The sequence below is a fragment of the Microtus pennsylvanicus genome, chromosome 12, assembly GCF_037038515.1.
Source record: "Microtus pennsylvanicus isolate mMicPen1 chromosome 12, mMicPen1.hap1, whole genome shotgun sequence".
Lineage (NCBI taxonomy): Eukaryota > Metazoa > Chordata > Mammalia > Rodentia > Cricetidae > Microtus > Microtus pennsylvanicus.
Window position 1 is genome coordinate 9,351,276 of NC_134590.1, and position 16,056 is coordinate 9,367,331.

General features: G+C 40.3%; 1 protein-coding gene across 1 annotated transcript in view; it reads left to right on the top strand.

Annotated features, from left to right (window-relative positions):
• Prkg2 (protein kinase cGMP-dependent 2) overlaps nucleotides 1–16,056 on the top strand; it is a 103,429-nt gene that overhangs the window by 56,549 nt on the left and 30,824 nt on the right. The window contains exons 9-14 of the mRNA XM_075943101.1: nucleotides 2–70; nucleotides 2,750–2,848; nucleotides 3,958–4,111; nucleotides 5,921–6,057; nucleotides 8,460–8,549; nucleotides 10,651–10,792. Of these exons, the coding sequence (XP_075799216.1) occupies nucleotides 2–70; nucleotides 2,750–2,848; nucleotides 3,958–4,111; nucleotides 5,921–6,057; nucleotides 8,460–8,549; nucleotides 10,651–10,792 (691 nt within the window). The remainder of the gene's footprint in view (nucleotide 1; nucleotides 71–2,749; nucleotides 2,849–3,957; nucleotides 4,112–5,920; nucleotides 6,058–8,459; nucleotides 8,550–10,650; nucleotides 10,793–16,056) is intronic.

Here is a 16,056-nt window from a genome sequence, read left to right on the forward strand (position 1 = left end):
GTGATGATGTCAGATCAGCCAATATAATTGCTGAAGAAAATGATGTCGCGTGCCTCGTGATAGACCGAGAGTGAGTATCCTGATGTTGGAAAACGCAGGCACCTGCTACTTGGAAGACTTGGCTTCTGTTCCTAGGATCTCTCTCTGTTTGCACATTCATCGCCACTTGGAAATGCTGGTCAATGCTCAGCTGCAAATGCATTCCATTAAAATTCATGAGCAGGAACTGGGCCTTCTGATCAGAATCTGTCTCTGCGGTGGCAGATGCTGGCAGGCTAAATATTTTGTGTGCAAAGTTGGTACATAATTATCAGCAATGGGCTAAGTTAAATTCTCTGTCTTTTAGGAAAATCAGTTTGTTAGTGCTTTTATGGATTTATTTGTGTATCTGTGGGTGTGTCCCGAGTGTGAGTATCCAAGAGACCAGAAGAGAGCGTCAGATCCCGGGAGCTGGAGTTAAAGGATGTTGGGATCCACCTGATATGGGCTCTGGGAACCAAATATGGGTCCTCTTCAAGGGCAGCAATTTCTGCTAACTGTTGAGCCAGCCGAGAATTTTCCTGTGAAGTCAGTAACTAGTTTCATTCTAGAAAAACATGACCATCTGTAGTAATTTTTAATGATATGATTCAATATTGGTATCATTCTTATGTAACTTTTAAAAATAAGGCTGGCTTTTTAGCCCTTACTGCTTAAAAGCCCATTTTAATTTGACTCCTTGGACCCTTCATTAATCAGTTAAATATTCACTGGTTATGTAATCAATCTAAAGAATAAATCCACATAAACCAAAACTGAGCCATTGTCTATGTAAAGACATGGTGTCATCAAAGAATTCAGATGCACTCCTATGAAATATTAACAAAACTAGTAAAATGACAAGATATAACAGTGCAATATAGTCAGCGGCTGTTTGTTGATAGCATTTACTGAATCGTAGATGTGAAACACTGGAAAGAAAATTAGAACCCTAGAAAAATACTTTTTATCGTGGAAATTTTCAAGCTTTGAAAAATAGAGCAGCACTGTGAACTTCATAATGCAAGAAGTTCATTCATCATCAATGCATTTCTAGTGTACGACCTGCTTCACAGATCCATGGCGTTTTTATGGTACTTTCAGGGAAATTTAAAATACACAATTATTTTGTCTATATATTTCTATACTGTCTCCAAAAGCCAAATACTATGTGTAAAACCTCACAATCCTAATGTTAACGTATCTAGAATGCAGTACCCCCAAGCTGTTATAATTCTTTCCTACAGATAAGACAAGTAAACCCCAAGTGAGTTAAAGGTCTGCTCCCAGCAATGCCATCTGTGACCGGACAGGGGCTACTGCCCAGGTCCCCCAGCTCATTTCATCCTTCTGCCAACCATGCCACAGGGCTCCCATAGCACCTGGTCAGAAAGAGAAGCAACCATGGTTCATGGAGGTGGAAAAGGCTTTCTTTTATTTTAAATTGCTGAAATGGTCCTGAAAATGGTACTCCTCTAAGCAAAGAGAAAATGTAGAAATCACTCTAAAAGAGGCAAACCTGCCAAGGCGCAGGGCTGAGCAAATGCAAACTTTATTTAGATAAAGGCAATCCTGAGATGATAACTGTTGGAGGGAAAATGTGTTAGTTCAGTTACGTTCCATGAGTAAATCTGTTTTCTATGAGTTTTCAGAAGCTATATTCACGTGCTGACTAACAGCTGTGGTATAATTGCTCCAGAAGCCAGGAGAAAATATATGAGAGAATGAACTTCATCTATTATCACGTATATCAGATAATATCACTCAGAATCCATGAAAAATGCAATACTTTTATGGGCTTTGCAAATTATTTGTAGGCTTACAGTTTTAAAGTGTTTAATTTACATGCATATTGGGTTGAGAATATCCACCTGGCACAGTGAAAGATGAAACATTGTATGAAGTAGACATGAGGAAGATGAACTGTCAGGTACAAGTAGGTTGACCTGCAGCCTAGGTTTCTGGGGCCGCTGCGGTTATGTATCTGTGAGTAGCATCTCATTTCGCTCTGGAAGTTATTTCAGTTTTGTTGATCAATGAAATGATGAACTCTAATTATGACTTATAGAATAAATTAAGATCCTACAGCAATGGCAGCAACAGCACCATTTGTGACACTCGGTGCTATCATATTGATACTTAGAGTTTAATTTATTAAACGCCTGTCCTACCAACCTACTATCAACCCCAGAAACAGAGAAATATGTCATTTGTACATTGTGACCACAGAGCCAGCGTCTGGCATAGTCCTTGGCATCTGAGACACGCTCAGCAGATGGTGGCTTGACCAAAGGGCACCATACTCACACTAAAACAGAGTGACAGAAAATCTGGAGATCCTTATTTCTTCTTCCCTAGCTCATAATGTTAAACAAACTCTTGATTGTTGTGCAAGAAGAATATGGTTGAGTTACCTTTCCTATTTTGAAACTGGGAAGAAATGTGTGAAATAGCTGGACGGTAATAAAAATAAAAGGAGGGATGTAGAGAGAGTCATGTATCTGGAGCTTGCTGGCCAGCAATCTACTCTAATTGGCAGGCTCCAAGCCAGTGTGAGACCCTGTCCTAAGAGAAGGTGGACAGAGAGCCTCTGAGTAATGACACTCAAGGCAATGGCCAGTACACACACGGGTATTCCCCTGTGTCAATGTAGAAACACAGGGAAACGGGAACAGAGTGTTAAATTGCCTTGATACCGCCACAACAGAACATTTCATTTTATTTTACTTAGGACATTCAACCAAACTGTTGGGACATTTGAGGAGCTCCAGAAATACCTTGAGGGGTATGTGGCCAACCTGAACCGCGATGATGAAAAAAGACATGCCAAGTAAGTGAGCCAGTTTCCTCTGGCAGCAGCAGCAGCAGCATGTGCCCTCATTAGAACATTCTAGGGACACCATTTCAGCTCCAGAATGGAGAGGTTTGAAGCCTCTAACTGAAATCTTTGAGGCTGGGTAGGAATTTGAGGGAGAAATTTCCAGATAAAGGGAACACTTCAGAATGCTGCCTTAGTTCAAAAGAACATGATTACGGGTGAAGAGCAGGCTCACAGTTTGAAGTTTTTGAAAATTTCCAAGGATGTGTTTGTGAGTGCATCACTCCAAACCTAGTAATAGGGATTGATTATTTTCAGTTATAGGGAACTTTTGTTAAATTATAATTGCTTGATAAAGCTTTTAAATTTTACTGTAATATTTTGTGCCGAGAATAGAACCCAGGGCCACATACACCCAAGCTGGATGCTCTCCACTCTGGTAGCCCCAGACCTTAGGACATCACACGCGAAAGCTGCAGCTCATGTTCATGAGACAGGCTTCCAGAGAGGTGCACTCGAATTTTCTGGAAAGACTAAATTTTGAGCTAAAGTGTTCAATCAGTACTTTACTTTTCTTCAAGAAATGCATTTGCAATGTTTTTGTGCCCTTGGCCCTTATAAGTCAGAACCGTAAGTTTTAATTCAAAAACAAAACATGCATTTTGTGAACAGCAATGCTTAAATGTGAAGTGTTCGTTCATGGTTCATAAAGCAGTTATTCTGCGTAAGGCGTGAAAAGCTTTGTTGACAAAAAGCAGAAATTCTTAGCGTGGCCTTCTGTGAATGACAAAGGAGGTTCCTGCCTTTGTTCTCCTCAACTGCCTGCCTGGGTTATTTATTAACAGCTTTTTTTGAGATGTGTTTCAAAGGCTACAAGAGTTCCCCATTTTACCTCTTCTTGACTGTGTTTGACTTTTGTCTAGTCCTTACGTGTGATGTGTCTTAGATTGCTTTTCCCCCTGGATAGAACTAAACGTGTCTCTATCAGGGTTGAGATAGTCTTTGTTGCACTGATAGGCAGTGTTCCAGGTAGAAATGAGCCCTGGGAGAGTAGAGTTTGTGAATGGCGGGGTAGCAGGGTGGCTCAGGGTGTTTGTGTGACGTCTCATTTCTCTCTTCAGGCGCTCTATGTCTAACTGGAAGTTGTCCAAAGCCCTTTCTCTGGAGATGATTCAGCTGAAAGAGAAGGTGGCCAGATTCTCCTCAACGTCCCCATTCCAGAACCTCGAGGTTATCGCCACACTGGGCGTTGGTGGGTTCGGAAGAGTGGAGCTTGTAAGGGGTTTACGTTTCAAGCATCTGAGCGAAGCATTCTGACGTTTTCGTTTTGTTTTGTTTTGTATCTAGCTTGTGTTGGAGGACTCTATGAGTTATCATTGCTGTCTGACAGTGTTCTGAACTGAAGGAAGTAAATGTCTCAGTCTGTCCTTGCTTGCAGAGAGTAGTTAGATGGCTGTCAGTCTTCTTACGTCACATCCTGTGATGAATGTCTTGGATAGTAATTATTGAAGAGTGTACCGAGTAAGCATTCTGAAGGATTATGAGATGTAAAAGAGAAATGTATTCCCTAGCAATGAATTACATGTACTTAGATGTGTGCAATCATAACACATGTTCTCTCTACACTAAAGGAAAAGAGAATGTGGCCCCAAAAGTACCATAGATGGGATCCTCAATATTATAGTCATATTCCTTAAGCAACCCTACCTCTATGTCTGTGTTCGGCTCTCATTACCCTATTTTGGGGTTGTGTAAAACTTCCCATTAGAGAAAAGGGAAGGAAGATGAATGCAAAAGGATGTTTGAAGAGCAGCCTTCTGCGGTGCTCAACCAGACAGCTGGGAGCCAGAGCTGATTTCAGTTAGCGTCCACGCCACCACCTGTCTGTGCTTCATAATCAGCTCCCAAGGAATAGCACAAGTCCTGCTTCAGATCAAGTGTTCTGAGGAAACTGTGGGATAGGAATCTGTGCTCTCATTGGGTGCAGATGGCTCCAAGCCTGTGGCAATTACCAAGCCCTTCTCTGCTCAGCCAATTTTTAACAATTCACTGTACAGCCACCTCCGGGAGCTATGTCGCTGCTTTTGTCTGCAGGAAGGCTGGGCACAAACATCTGTGAAATGATACCCCAGGCCCCAGTGGCACAGTTCAAACCCATTTTAGAGCTTGTCTCTGTTGGTTAAAGGGCAAACACTTTTGTAACGGGCTGAAACATTTGTAGTGACTTGGGCTCTGGGCAGTTACTCTTCTGCACTGGTGTCTCCTACCAAAAACACAGCTCAAGGATTGAATTAACTATGCAAAGACCTGCTTTCCGAGATAATAATTACTGAAGCAGTAATTTCTCTACTTATTTAAATTCCATAGACATTACCAATGGTAAATATGATCAAAATATGGGCTGGAGTAATTTCCATTTACTAACCATTATTGCCTGCGTATGGATTTTTTATGCCTATCAGAAAAAAATCTAGTTGTTTCAATCTTGATTTTCTTTTAAGAAAGAGTTTCTTTTAAAAGTTTCACGCACAGAGGAGGCCCTATCTTAGTGTCCCAGACCAATATCTACCATGATGGACATGCATTTCCATACTTTTATCACCTCATGTGCCCTTTGAGCTTTGGAAATGTGCCTACTCCAATCAAGGAACTTAATTCCTACTTTTAATCAATTTAATTTACATTACCTCATGCGATTAGTAAGCTTCCCACATATATAGAACTTGATATGAGTTTCTGTGAAAGTTAGAGGTGAATATCAAGAAATAAGAAGCCATGGCAATTCTTATGAAAGCTGTTCATGTTACATAATCAAAACTGTTAAAAAAAAATCTCTCAATGAAATTCAACCACATTTTTTTCTTATTTCAGTACAAAAATTTTAGAACCAAGTTATATAAAGTATTTTGAAAATGATCGGAAGTGTATAAAGTTATATAGAAATCAGTCCTAGAGAGACAAGTAGTTAAAAGCTTATATACTCTTTAAATGTATAACAATTTAACTCTCATTGATAACATGTTACATTCTGTATTGCAAACTGCTGTGATGTATTAATTACAAGAGTCTTTCATTTTCACATAGGTTAAAGTTAAGAATGAGAATGTTGCTTTTGCTATGAAGTGTATAAAGAAGAAGCACATAGTTGACACTAAGCAGCAAGAACATGTCTTCTCGGAGAAGAGGATCCTGGAGGAGCTGTGTTCTCCATTCGTAGTGAAGTGAGTGAGCAGTTGGCTTGCCAGGAAGCATTAAATCATGTCTCTGAGTTTTCCTAGGAGATCTTGAGCAGGAGTTTCCAATTGCTTTTATTCTAGGGAAACCTTGCTAATGTGGTCATTCATTCTCTCTGTCTCTCTCTGTCCCTGTCTCTCTCTGTCTCTGTCTCTCTCTCTCTCTGTGTGTAGGGGGCTATTTTAGGGTAGTTGGAGCTAATTATTTTATCCAAAGGTAATGCAGAATATGGGAAGAGGAAGCAAGACCTCACAAGCTGCTGCTCATGTGGGTGGATGTTAAACCTCTTCAGGGAGAAGCATTTGGGTTCACACAGTTTCCAAAGCACAAAGCTACAAAGTGATCATCTTCTAATAGTTACTCCTTTCTTTCCCCCTGTAGTTGTTATTGGAGGAGATACTATCTAGGCCTCTTCAATTGTGTATTGATAAGCTGCTGACATAAGCCAGTTTTGATTTTCCTTTTCTGTTTAGTGATCCCTAAGTGTACTTCTAGTGAGTCTGATGATGTACAGCTGATAGGAAAGACCAAATGCCTTGCGAGAATCTCCTATCTATCCCTAGTTACAGGCTCAGTTTTCATTGTTAAAAATATTAGACTGATTCCAGGCATATAGGCTGACAGTATTCATTCAATTATATTTATAATTTTTTCCAGAATTTTCTTTTAAAATTCATATTCACTAATGAGCTGTGATGGGCAGTTTAAGGATTGTATTTGTTTTTTCAATACCAGCTCTTAGCAAAGGGCTGAGATGCAGGACAGTAGTGATGGTATTTAGAATAATATCAGGGAAGACATTTAGTATCCTGAGATTTACACAGAAGGGACTGTGAGAATTAACCAGGGGTGGCGGTGAGATGATCATGTTTGCATCACTGGTCTCTCATGAGGAACTGAATCAGAAATGTCCGTGTGTGTTTTCCAGTAAATGCTTACCAACAGTAATATATAAATAATATATAATCAGTATGTAATTTTATTCATCTATATGTAAAATGAGAAGCTGCAGTTCTATAACTGATGGAGGAAATAAGTGTCCCATTTGGCCACCAGCCTGGGTTACAGCTCTGGAGTCTGCATACTCAAACCGTTTCATTTTCTGGCTGTGCTGGTACTAACTACGTGGTCCAGGATAACCCTGAACTCCCAGAAATCTTGCTGCTCCTGAGAGCTAGGATACAAATGTGTGCCACCGTGCCGCCATGCCCAGCTTCTAGAGAGACCACCTCCTGGAGTTTCTGTGTCTGCGCATTATCTGCTAGCTGTCCTGGCTGCTTCCATCTGGTGTTAGCACTAGTGAGGAAGGGGACTGCAACTTTTTCTCCTCTCCCTCTTCCCCCTCCTCCCATTCCTTCCCCATTCTCCTCTACCTTTCCCTTACTCTTCCTAACGCATATTTATTTTGTGTGTATGAGTGTTTGCCTGCATGTATGGATGTGTACCATGTACAGATGGGGTAGCCATGAATGCCAAAAAGAGAGTGACAGAGGCCCTGGAGCTGACATTCTAGATCGCTGTGAGCTGTCCTGTGGAAGCTGAACCCAGGTCTCTCATGAGAGCAGTGGATGCTGTAGTTGCTGATCCACCTTTCCACCCCCCAAAATGGATTCTTTTTGAACTCTAAGCCCCAGAAAATGTGTTCACCTAAGCGTTAAATGTGGTGCAGTACCCAGGCACACTCCTCCAGGTCTGAGGCTCTCTTACCACAGGTTTGAGTACGGAGGCCTGTGAAGTACAATAGCTCTGTCCTTCCCGGGCATTGTTCTCAATTCTCAGATCATTTGACTCAGCATCTACTTTCCAGGGTCACCCAAGGGCAGCAGATCTCCTTAGAGGTGGGCCTTTGCTGACACTAGATCCTACAGGAAACCCCCTCTCCCAAGCCGCTCCCCACCTCTAGGTGTCCTTGCCACGTCACTTCCCACCAGCCTAACTACTTAGAAGTCTCTGTCCCTGAGTCTGTTTCCAATACTGGCTAAACAGTTAGGGGACATACAACATGAATATAATGACCTGTTGTGCAATGGACATATTAAAGTGATACATTCTCAGCTCTGTGGCTTTGGGGAAGAAGGGAGGCCCTATTTGATGGTGGGATAAGGAGTTGCTTTATGATGAAGGTGGCCTTGGTACTTTCAAGAATGATAACACTTTGGCAATGAAATGGGGGTGAGGATGGTCAGTCTGTTCTACGTACAGGATAAAGCCAGAGATTCAGGGCAAGAGGAATGAATGATCTAAGAGGGCATGTCGCCCCTACCCTGCGTGTGGCTGTTGGATATCGGTGTGGAAATGGGAATCGTTTTTCCAGATGTTTCTGGAGTAACTTAAGCAAATGAAAGCGGTTAGGACCTCCAATTCTGATCTTATGTTTTCATCTCCACAGATTATATCGTACTTTCAAGGACAATAAATATGTGTACATGCTTCTGGAGGCCTGCTTGGGTGGAGAGCTGTGGAGTATTCTAAGGGACAGGTAATGAAAAGAGATGTGTGAACAGTAGCTCTTATCAGCTCACATCTGGGCTGGCCTAGGAGGACGTAGTCTAGGGTGCAGTTATAGGAAGACATTGTCACTAGATATATCACAGTAGGAATCGGTGCGTTCTGTTAGCTAACGCTACAGAACCATCATGGGGAAACTTCCAAAACATACTAACTTCCAAGTATATGGACTAAAGGTTTCAGGCATGTGTGAGCTGTCTGAGGTCACATGGATGGTAGGAGGTAGACCCTGTGTGTAAACTCAGATTTAGAATACTAAAAAAGGGGTGTGATGGGGGAGCGACTGTGTCCTCCTCCAAACAAAGGAGGGTCAGATGTCCACAAAGGTTGGCTTTTATTAAAGGAATGGTGTTGATATCGTCATAATCACAGGTGGCTACTAAACAGCTTCTGTGTAGAAGGAACAATGGTGAAAGCTTGCAAGTTCCCTAGACAGTATCGAATGTTCTATGTAAACGGCTATACAAGTATAAACCTTAGAAAAACAAGTTTAGAGTTTATCTGAAGAAAATGGCTGATATTAAAATATTCCACCAATACAAAAGCTGAATAATTCCAGAGAAGCTGTGTATCTGTAAGGAAATGGTAAAGCAGGGGCACTCTAAAATGACGAAGACTGGACAGGGCAGACAAAGCTGGAAAGCTGTGGGCCAGGAGCAGCAGGAAGGAGAAGAGGGTACCTGATGAGGAATGGGAGGGCGTGGTGCGTTAGAGCACAGGAGTTACTGACAGGCCGACCTTTGCACATTCTTCTCTGACACAGTGGCTCTCAAGCCTGGCTGCGTTGTTGTGTGCTAATACACTTGTGTTCATTTTACTGGGGTGGGGTCCAGCAGATCATTTGTTTAAGGGCTTCTCAGTGCACTTGTGGCTGAGACCTACTGAGCTAGACATGAAGTAAATGAATGTTGTGTTAAGAGCATGTTGTTGGATTCCAGTGGGAAGAAGCAGGAAAATGAAGGAGACCTTCGGGATTCCCTCAGAAGCATTAGCAGAGTGCATCTTTGATTCAGCGGGTCAATCTGCTGAGAAATCTGTATCCTAAAAACAGATAGTTCCTGCCACCTGGTAGGCACTTTAGGACAACCCTGGTTACAAACCCGTCATTGAGGCATGGCGCTCCAGCTTGTGGGAACTTGAATAACTTACCTGAGGATATGGAGAGTGGAGAAAATAGTTTTCAGGAATCAAACTGAGTTTTCTTTCCAAAGTCACACCTCGGGTTATAAAACATGAGGAATCACTACCACATTAAAAAAATTAATCAATGTATAAAACCAGAAACCATCCTTATATGAAATAACTCTAATAAAAGATTAATGAGAGCCCAGCAGGGAAGTTATGACTGGCTTTCTCTTGGGGTTACTCGTTTATGCTGTGTAGACAAGAATGAAAGTGACCACTTGAACCATTTTTAGTCAAATGATAAATTATGTAAGTCTTGGTCAATCTTTTCATCAAAATAGCTGCCTATCTCCACAATACGCCACAGGTGTTATAAGTCTTCCTCCCTGTTTTCAGGGTTCATATGTGATTACCAGAAAGAAGTGCATAAATGTAGGGATTTTTTAGTGTAATTATTATAGTTTTATAAAATGTTCCCATCAATTTCTTTATGATCTGTTTATAGCCATTTTCATGTAAATTAAATTTGAATGTTAATGATATAAAAAGTCCATTGACATAGCCTAGGGAGATGACTCAGGAGTTAAACTGCTACCACACATAAATCAGGCCTAAATTTGAGTCCCCATAACCATGTAAAGTTGATCATGGTGACAGGCATTTGTGACTTCAATGACTCCTGTTACATAGTACATAATTCCTGGAAGCTTGGTGACTGGCTAGCGTGATATACAACAACAAAACCAAGGCCTTAATCAAATAAGGGGTAAGTCAAGCATTGGCACCTGATTTCCACATATGCACCAGGACACACACGCACACACACACACACACACACACACACACACACACACACACACACACACATCAGGTAATCTTTATAATACAATCTAGATGTGCTTAGAAGAGTACCAAAGAGCATTAAGAAGAAAGCAATGTCATTGCAGAGGCAGCTTTGATGAACCGACTTCCAAATTCTGTGTCGCCTGTGTGACAGAAGCCTTTGATTACCTACATGGACTAGGCATTATCTACAGAGATCTGAAGCCAGAAAACTTAATCCTGGATGCCGACGGCTACCTTAAGTTGGTAAGGCAAGTTTCCTTACTCATAGTGTCATGTGGAATATTTCTACCACAAAATTGTGCTATCGTTGCAATCTCTTTTCAGTTTGGGGGCAGCTGCTGTTTTCACTACAGGGGATACAGCCCTTGAATACGTCATGCTTAATACTGTGAGCCCTATCATGCGTGTAGCCTATTTAAGTGTTTATTTTTATGTGTATGAATGGAGTATGAATGGATTGCTTGCATGTGTGTATGTGGACTGTGTTCACACCTTGTGCCTGCAGAGCCAGAAGAGGGCATTGAACACCCGGTACTGCGGTGACAGGTGTGAGCCTCCATGTAGGTGGCAGGAACTGACGCACGCCTTCTGCAGTATCAGCCAGTGCTCTTAACCTCTGGGCCATGTCTCCAGTGACTATGTATATATTCTTTTCTGAACCAGTGTTTCTGACCATATCTACAACTCTTACTGAAGATTCACACCATAAAATGCCTTTAGAATTTGTTAGTATTGTTTAATCATTTTAACTGTGTTTCTTTTGGTGCTGCATATAAGAACTGCCTTGTGAAGAACAAAGAAGTTAGTATGGTTTCTGTCTCAAGGTATCCGCCTTCCAAATAGGGAGAGAAGGAACCATGTGACCATTGGTGGCTGTTTTGACATCTTCCTAGTTGTTCTAATAGGCAGCGAGGGTTCCGAATCTCTGAGACTACAGGCTCAGTGAGGATCAGCTTTCCTTGCTGTCTGTGTCTGAGGTCCATTAATTCCCAATAGGAATCCATTGCATATCAATGAGAGCATAAGAGGATACTACATAAATTTCTTTCAGTGAGAAATTAATAGAACTTGATGGTCAAACTGAGAGAAAATTAAGGCACTTTGGAGCTCAGGAGACAGCTTCCCGAGGTCCGTTTCCATAGCTCCTTAAAGGCATCAGGCTATAGCTGAACTCAACACTCATAAGCACATTGTCACCCTTTGATGTAGGAAAATACCACTATTTACTGCTCAGATGTCATAGGCAGATGCTATGCTCAAACTTTCACAGTGAATCTATTCAATAGTGTACAAGATAGGTTTAGTTAGTATAATTGTGAAATTTAGCCCAAGTGACTAAGTTTGTTATGTTCAAATTTTAAGAGATCTTTTCCTCTGAAGTAAAATAAGAGCCCTTTCATGTGCAGCCTGGCTCGCTTCCAAGAAACATTTTGATCCATTCAAGCTTTATTTATCCATGAAAGACAGCTTTCAGAACTGGGGAGGTACGAACACGAGGCTTCAATCACTGCACTCCCTCACAGTTCCTGCATTGACAGCGCCTCCCACAGATCTTCGGGGAAAACCCTCTGGGATATTCCAGAAGAAAGAAAAACTCACAAGGGCTGCAGACGGTTTATTAAATTTATCTCTCAACCTTCCGTAGTTGTTTTCTCTCAAACCTCAGGTAGTGTATTGACTATTTATAGGACTAGATGGCAGTGACTGCCCTGTTTGATGCCATTGTCTAGCCTTCTCATTTATCTTCAAAGCCAAAAAAATAAACAGTGATTTTAGTTATTCAAAAACTCAATGTTGAGTTTTCAATTACCAATTGCATTTAAAACTAGATATCCTGAATTGCTATTGCGACATAAAATTCAAAAATACCATATGAGACATGAAAAAGAGTGTTAGGGATGGATGGATACATACATTAGACAAGACAGTAGTTTCTGTGGGTCGGGGAAGAAGATAGCTCAGTGATCAAACACCGAAGGTCTTAAGATGTACAACAGTTGCCTTGCGTGGTCAGAGCCCAGGTTGTGTCTTCGGCACCAAGACCAAAGCTGTTGACTTGTGTGCAACAGCAAGTCTAAATGACTGATTTAGTAGCTGTGTCATTGAGGAATGGGCGACCTCACTCTGGGCACTATGGGAAAGTGAGCTAGAGAGCTCTATAGAGCAGCAGGCACCACACAGTTTACACAAACACCAGACTTACGAAGACAGTACATGCAAGCAGATTTGCTTCTCTCATCATTCGCTCATGGTAGTGGATGGAAAAAGGCAGCTCTAAGAATTCCTGGCCACGAGCTGCTCTTAATGGAAAAGTCCATGCAAAGATTTAAATGAAAACGGATCCATGCTGGAACTATGCCCATGTTCCTAAGCATCACTGTGTATTCTTTTTAAAATAATATGCTGTCAGCTCAGGACACAAAGAACTTCTGGAGGTGAAGTTCCAGGAAAGACAAGCTCATGCTAGAAATATATCAATAATAAATGTGTGAGAAAAAGCCGTACTCACTGCTATGGCACTGGTTGCCAGAAGAACAAATAACAGAAGTAGATGCTGAAGTGAACTTGCAAAAAGAGATCTAAGAAGTTTGCAGAAAGACCTAACAAATGAAGTGCCTGCTGAGAAAATAAGACTATAATAATTAAGTAAATGTACAATGGAAGTTTTTAACTAATGGTGGAGTAGCTCGCATTGGACCATCCTGATGCAGCTGATTTAGGTATAAAGTGTGAATGCATTAAAAGACATTGAAAATAAACATCCAAGCCTTGATAGAGGGTATCCTGCTACGTGAGATCCACATTTAAAAACTGCTGCCTAGGTGTTTGTTGGGAACATGCCTCAGTATATGAGGAGTTAGGGTTAAACATGTAGTTAATATCATACCCAGTCAGTGACACTGGGCATTCTTTCATTAGATGGAGAACAAGAAGAGAGGATCTGATCTTGGGATAGGAACATTGTAATAGATTTCAGTAAGTGAAATAAACTGAGAAAGGGCAACAAAAGGCCCCATATCAGAAAATCAGATATGTCACCTCTTTTTATTTGAATACAGCATGAATTTTTATTTATTATTTATTATTATTTTATTTATTTAAAATTATTTAGAGAAGTCTTAAGAACCATCAAAGAAGTACTTAGAACAGTAGAGTTAGGCATTGTTGGCACAAAATTAATAAATAAAATTCTCTTTTTTTAAATGGTAATGATAAAAACTCATAAATGAAATAGTACTTATGACATCAAAATTGTAAAATATTATACTGGAACAGTATCATTGTGAATAAATAATAAAATAAATTGTATAAAGACGTGTAATAGCTCTTCAGTGAAAATTGTAGAATATTAATACAAATAATTAAATGGTACTATATACTGTGTTCATGATTTGTAGACAGTAGTGGTGTATAAAGCAAAATTGTCTGATGTTATCTATATTTTCCAAATTAATAATGTCAGTACAATCAAAATCTGAGAAGACAAGTTTTAGAAATGGAAGTTACATGCAAATGTAGACTGGTAAGAATTAATAATTACTTTGTTTTTTGGTTTTGTTTGTTTTTGTTTTGTTGTTTTTAGAGTTTCTCTGTAGCTTTAGAGCCTGTCCTGGAATTAGCTCTTGTAACCAGGCTAGCCTGAAACTCATAGAGATCCACCTGCCTCTGCTTCCCAAGTGATGGGATTAAAGGTGTGCACCACCACCACCCCTGCCAATAACCACTTTGTAAAAGAAGAGCAACAAACAAAACATTACACTTCCTGGTATCAAGCCTTAGTACAAAGCTACAGTGGACAGTGATGTGACATTTGTTTAAGGACAGACATATGGCCTCATAGACAAAAGGTCACAGATAGACATCACATGAGTGAGAGAATAGGTTGTCCTTTATAAAAATCCCGAGGGAACACCTGGAGACTATCCACCTCATGCTGTATGCAACAAGAAAGAAGTGTTGTACTCTTATGGCTTTGGATGGGTACAGATTCTTTAGAAAGCAATTAGTATTAATATTAAAGGAGAAAAGGATTCATTAGACTTCATAAATGTCATAAAATACTGATTATTGGAATATACTGCCAAGAAAGCACATAGGCATGCCATAAACCAGGAGAAATATTTTCGCTTTATTTGTGTAACAGTGAGCTTGTGTCTAGAATATACAAAAACTCCCACAAGTCCTTAATAACAAGAAAGAGAAACTATTTTTTAAATAGCCAAAACCTTGAAACCCTATTTCATTAACACAGACGTGGGAAGGATCACTTGGCTCTATTCAGTCTTCAAGAAAATTCAATGTAAAGCCACAAGGAAATGCCATTTCATAGTCACTACAATTAATATATTAAAAAAAATGCAAGTGTTGGTGAGGACATTCTCTCACCAACAGAGAATGGTAATCCACTCTGAAGTATGACTGGCCAGTTTCTTCCAGGGCAAAAGACAACTTAGTAAGGAAATAATCACACTTGGCATTTACTTAAGATAGTTGAAACCATGTTGTGGAAAATATTATGTATGGTTGCTCAAAACAGCTTAGTTTCTAATAGTTCTCAAAGTAGAAATAGCCCAAATATCCATCTTTAACTGCACATAAGTAGATTCAATCACACACCCAGCAGTAAATGTTTCTCCGTCATACAAAGGAATGATGAGTTACCACAGGTAACACCTGTGTTGAACAAGTACCTTATCCACAATCACAGTGATCAAAGTTCTAGGATAGATGGCAAAAACACAGTAATGGTTATCTCTACGTTTGTAGGGAAAGAAACCCATAGGAATTTCCCTGTATAGTGAGAGTGTGTGTTTCCTATGGGGGTGGCTGCTCTCGTAGGGGTTTAATCAGCATCAGATTCAGTGAACTGCACACCAAAGAGCAGTGTGCTTTATTACCTGTGAATTATGGGTCTGTTAGGATAGTGTATTTGGAATGCAGAGTAGAAAATTATCACAAAAAGAGAAATCAGAGACTTAAAGAAAATTGACTAATTACAGAGAATGTAACAGAGACTTAAACATTGAAACCAAAAGAATGAAAATGAAGGAATTTGGTGAATACAGTGAGAAAAATGATTAGTGTCCAATACAAAAATAATATAGAGAGTGGAGTTCAAAGAAATATTAAAAAAAACAACTAATGACTGTGCAAAAGGCTGCTGGTGCCAAGCCTGGTGGCACACCTGAGTTTGATCCCCAGGACTCACATAGTGGGAGGGAAGAACTGACTCCTGCAGGTTACCCTCTGACACTCACATGCATACTGTGATACCCATGTCCATAGTTGCACACGTGTGTGTACACACATACACACATACATACAGAGAGAGAGATAATAAATAAGTGTATTCAGTTTTAAATTTTAAAGAAATAATAGCTAAAACTTTCCCAACCACACAGTCATACACATAGATCACATGCACGAATAACCTAATATCACACACATATGAACTGATTATGAGGTAGAGAAACATCAACAGATCCACAGTCGGACTGCTTGTACTT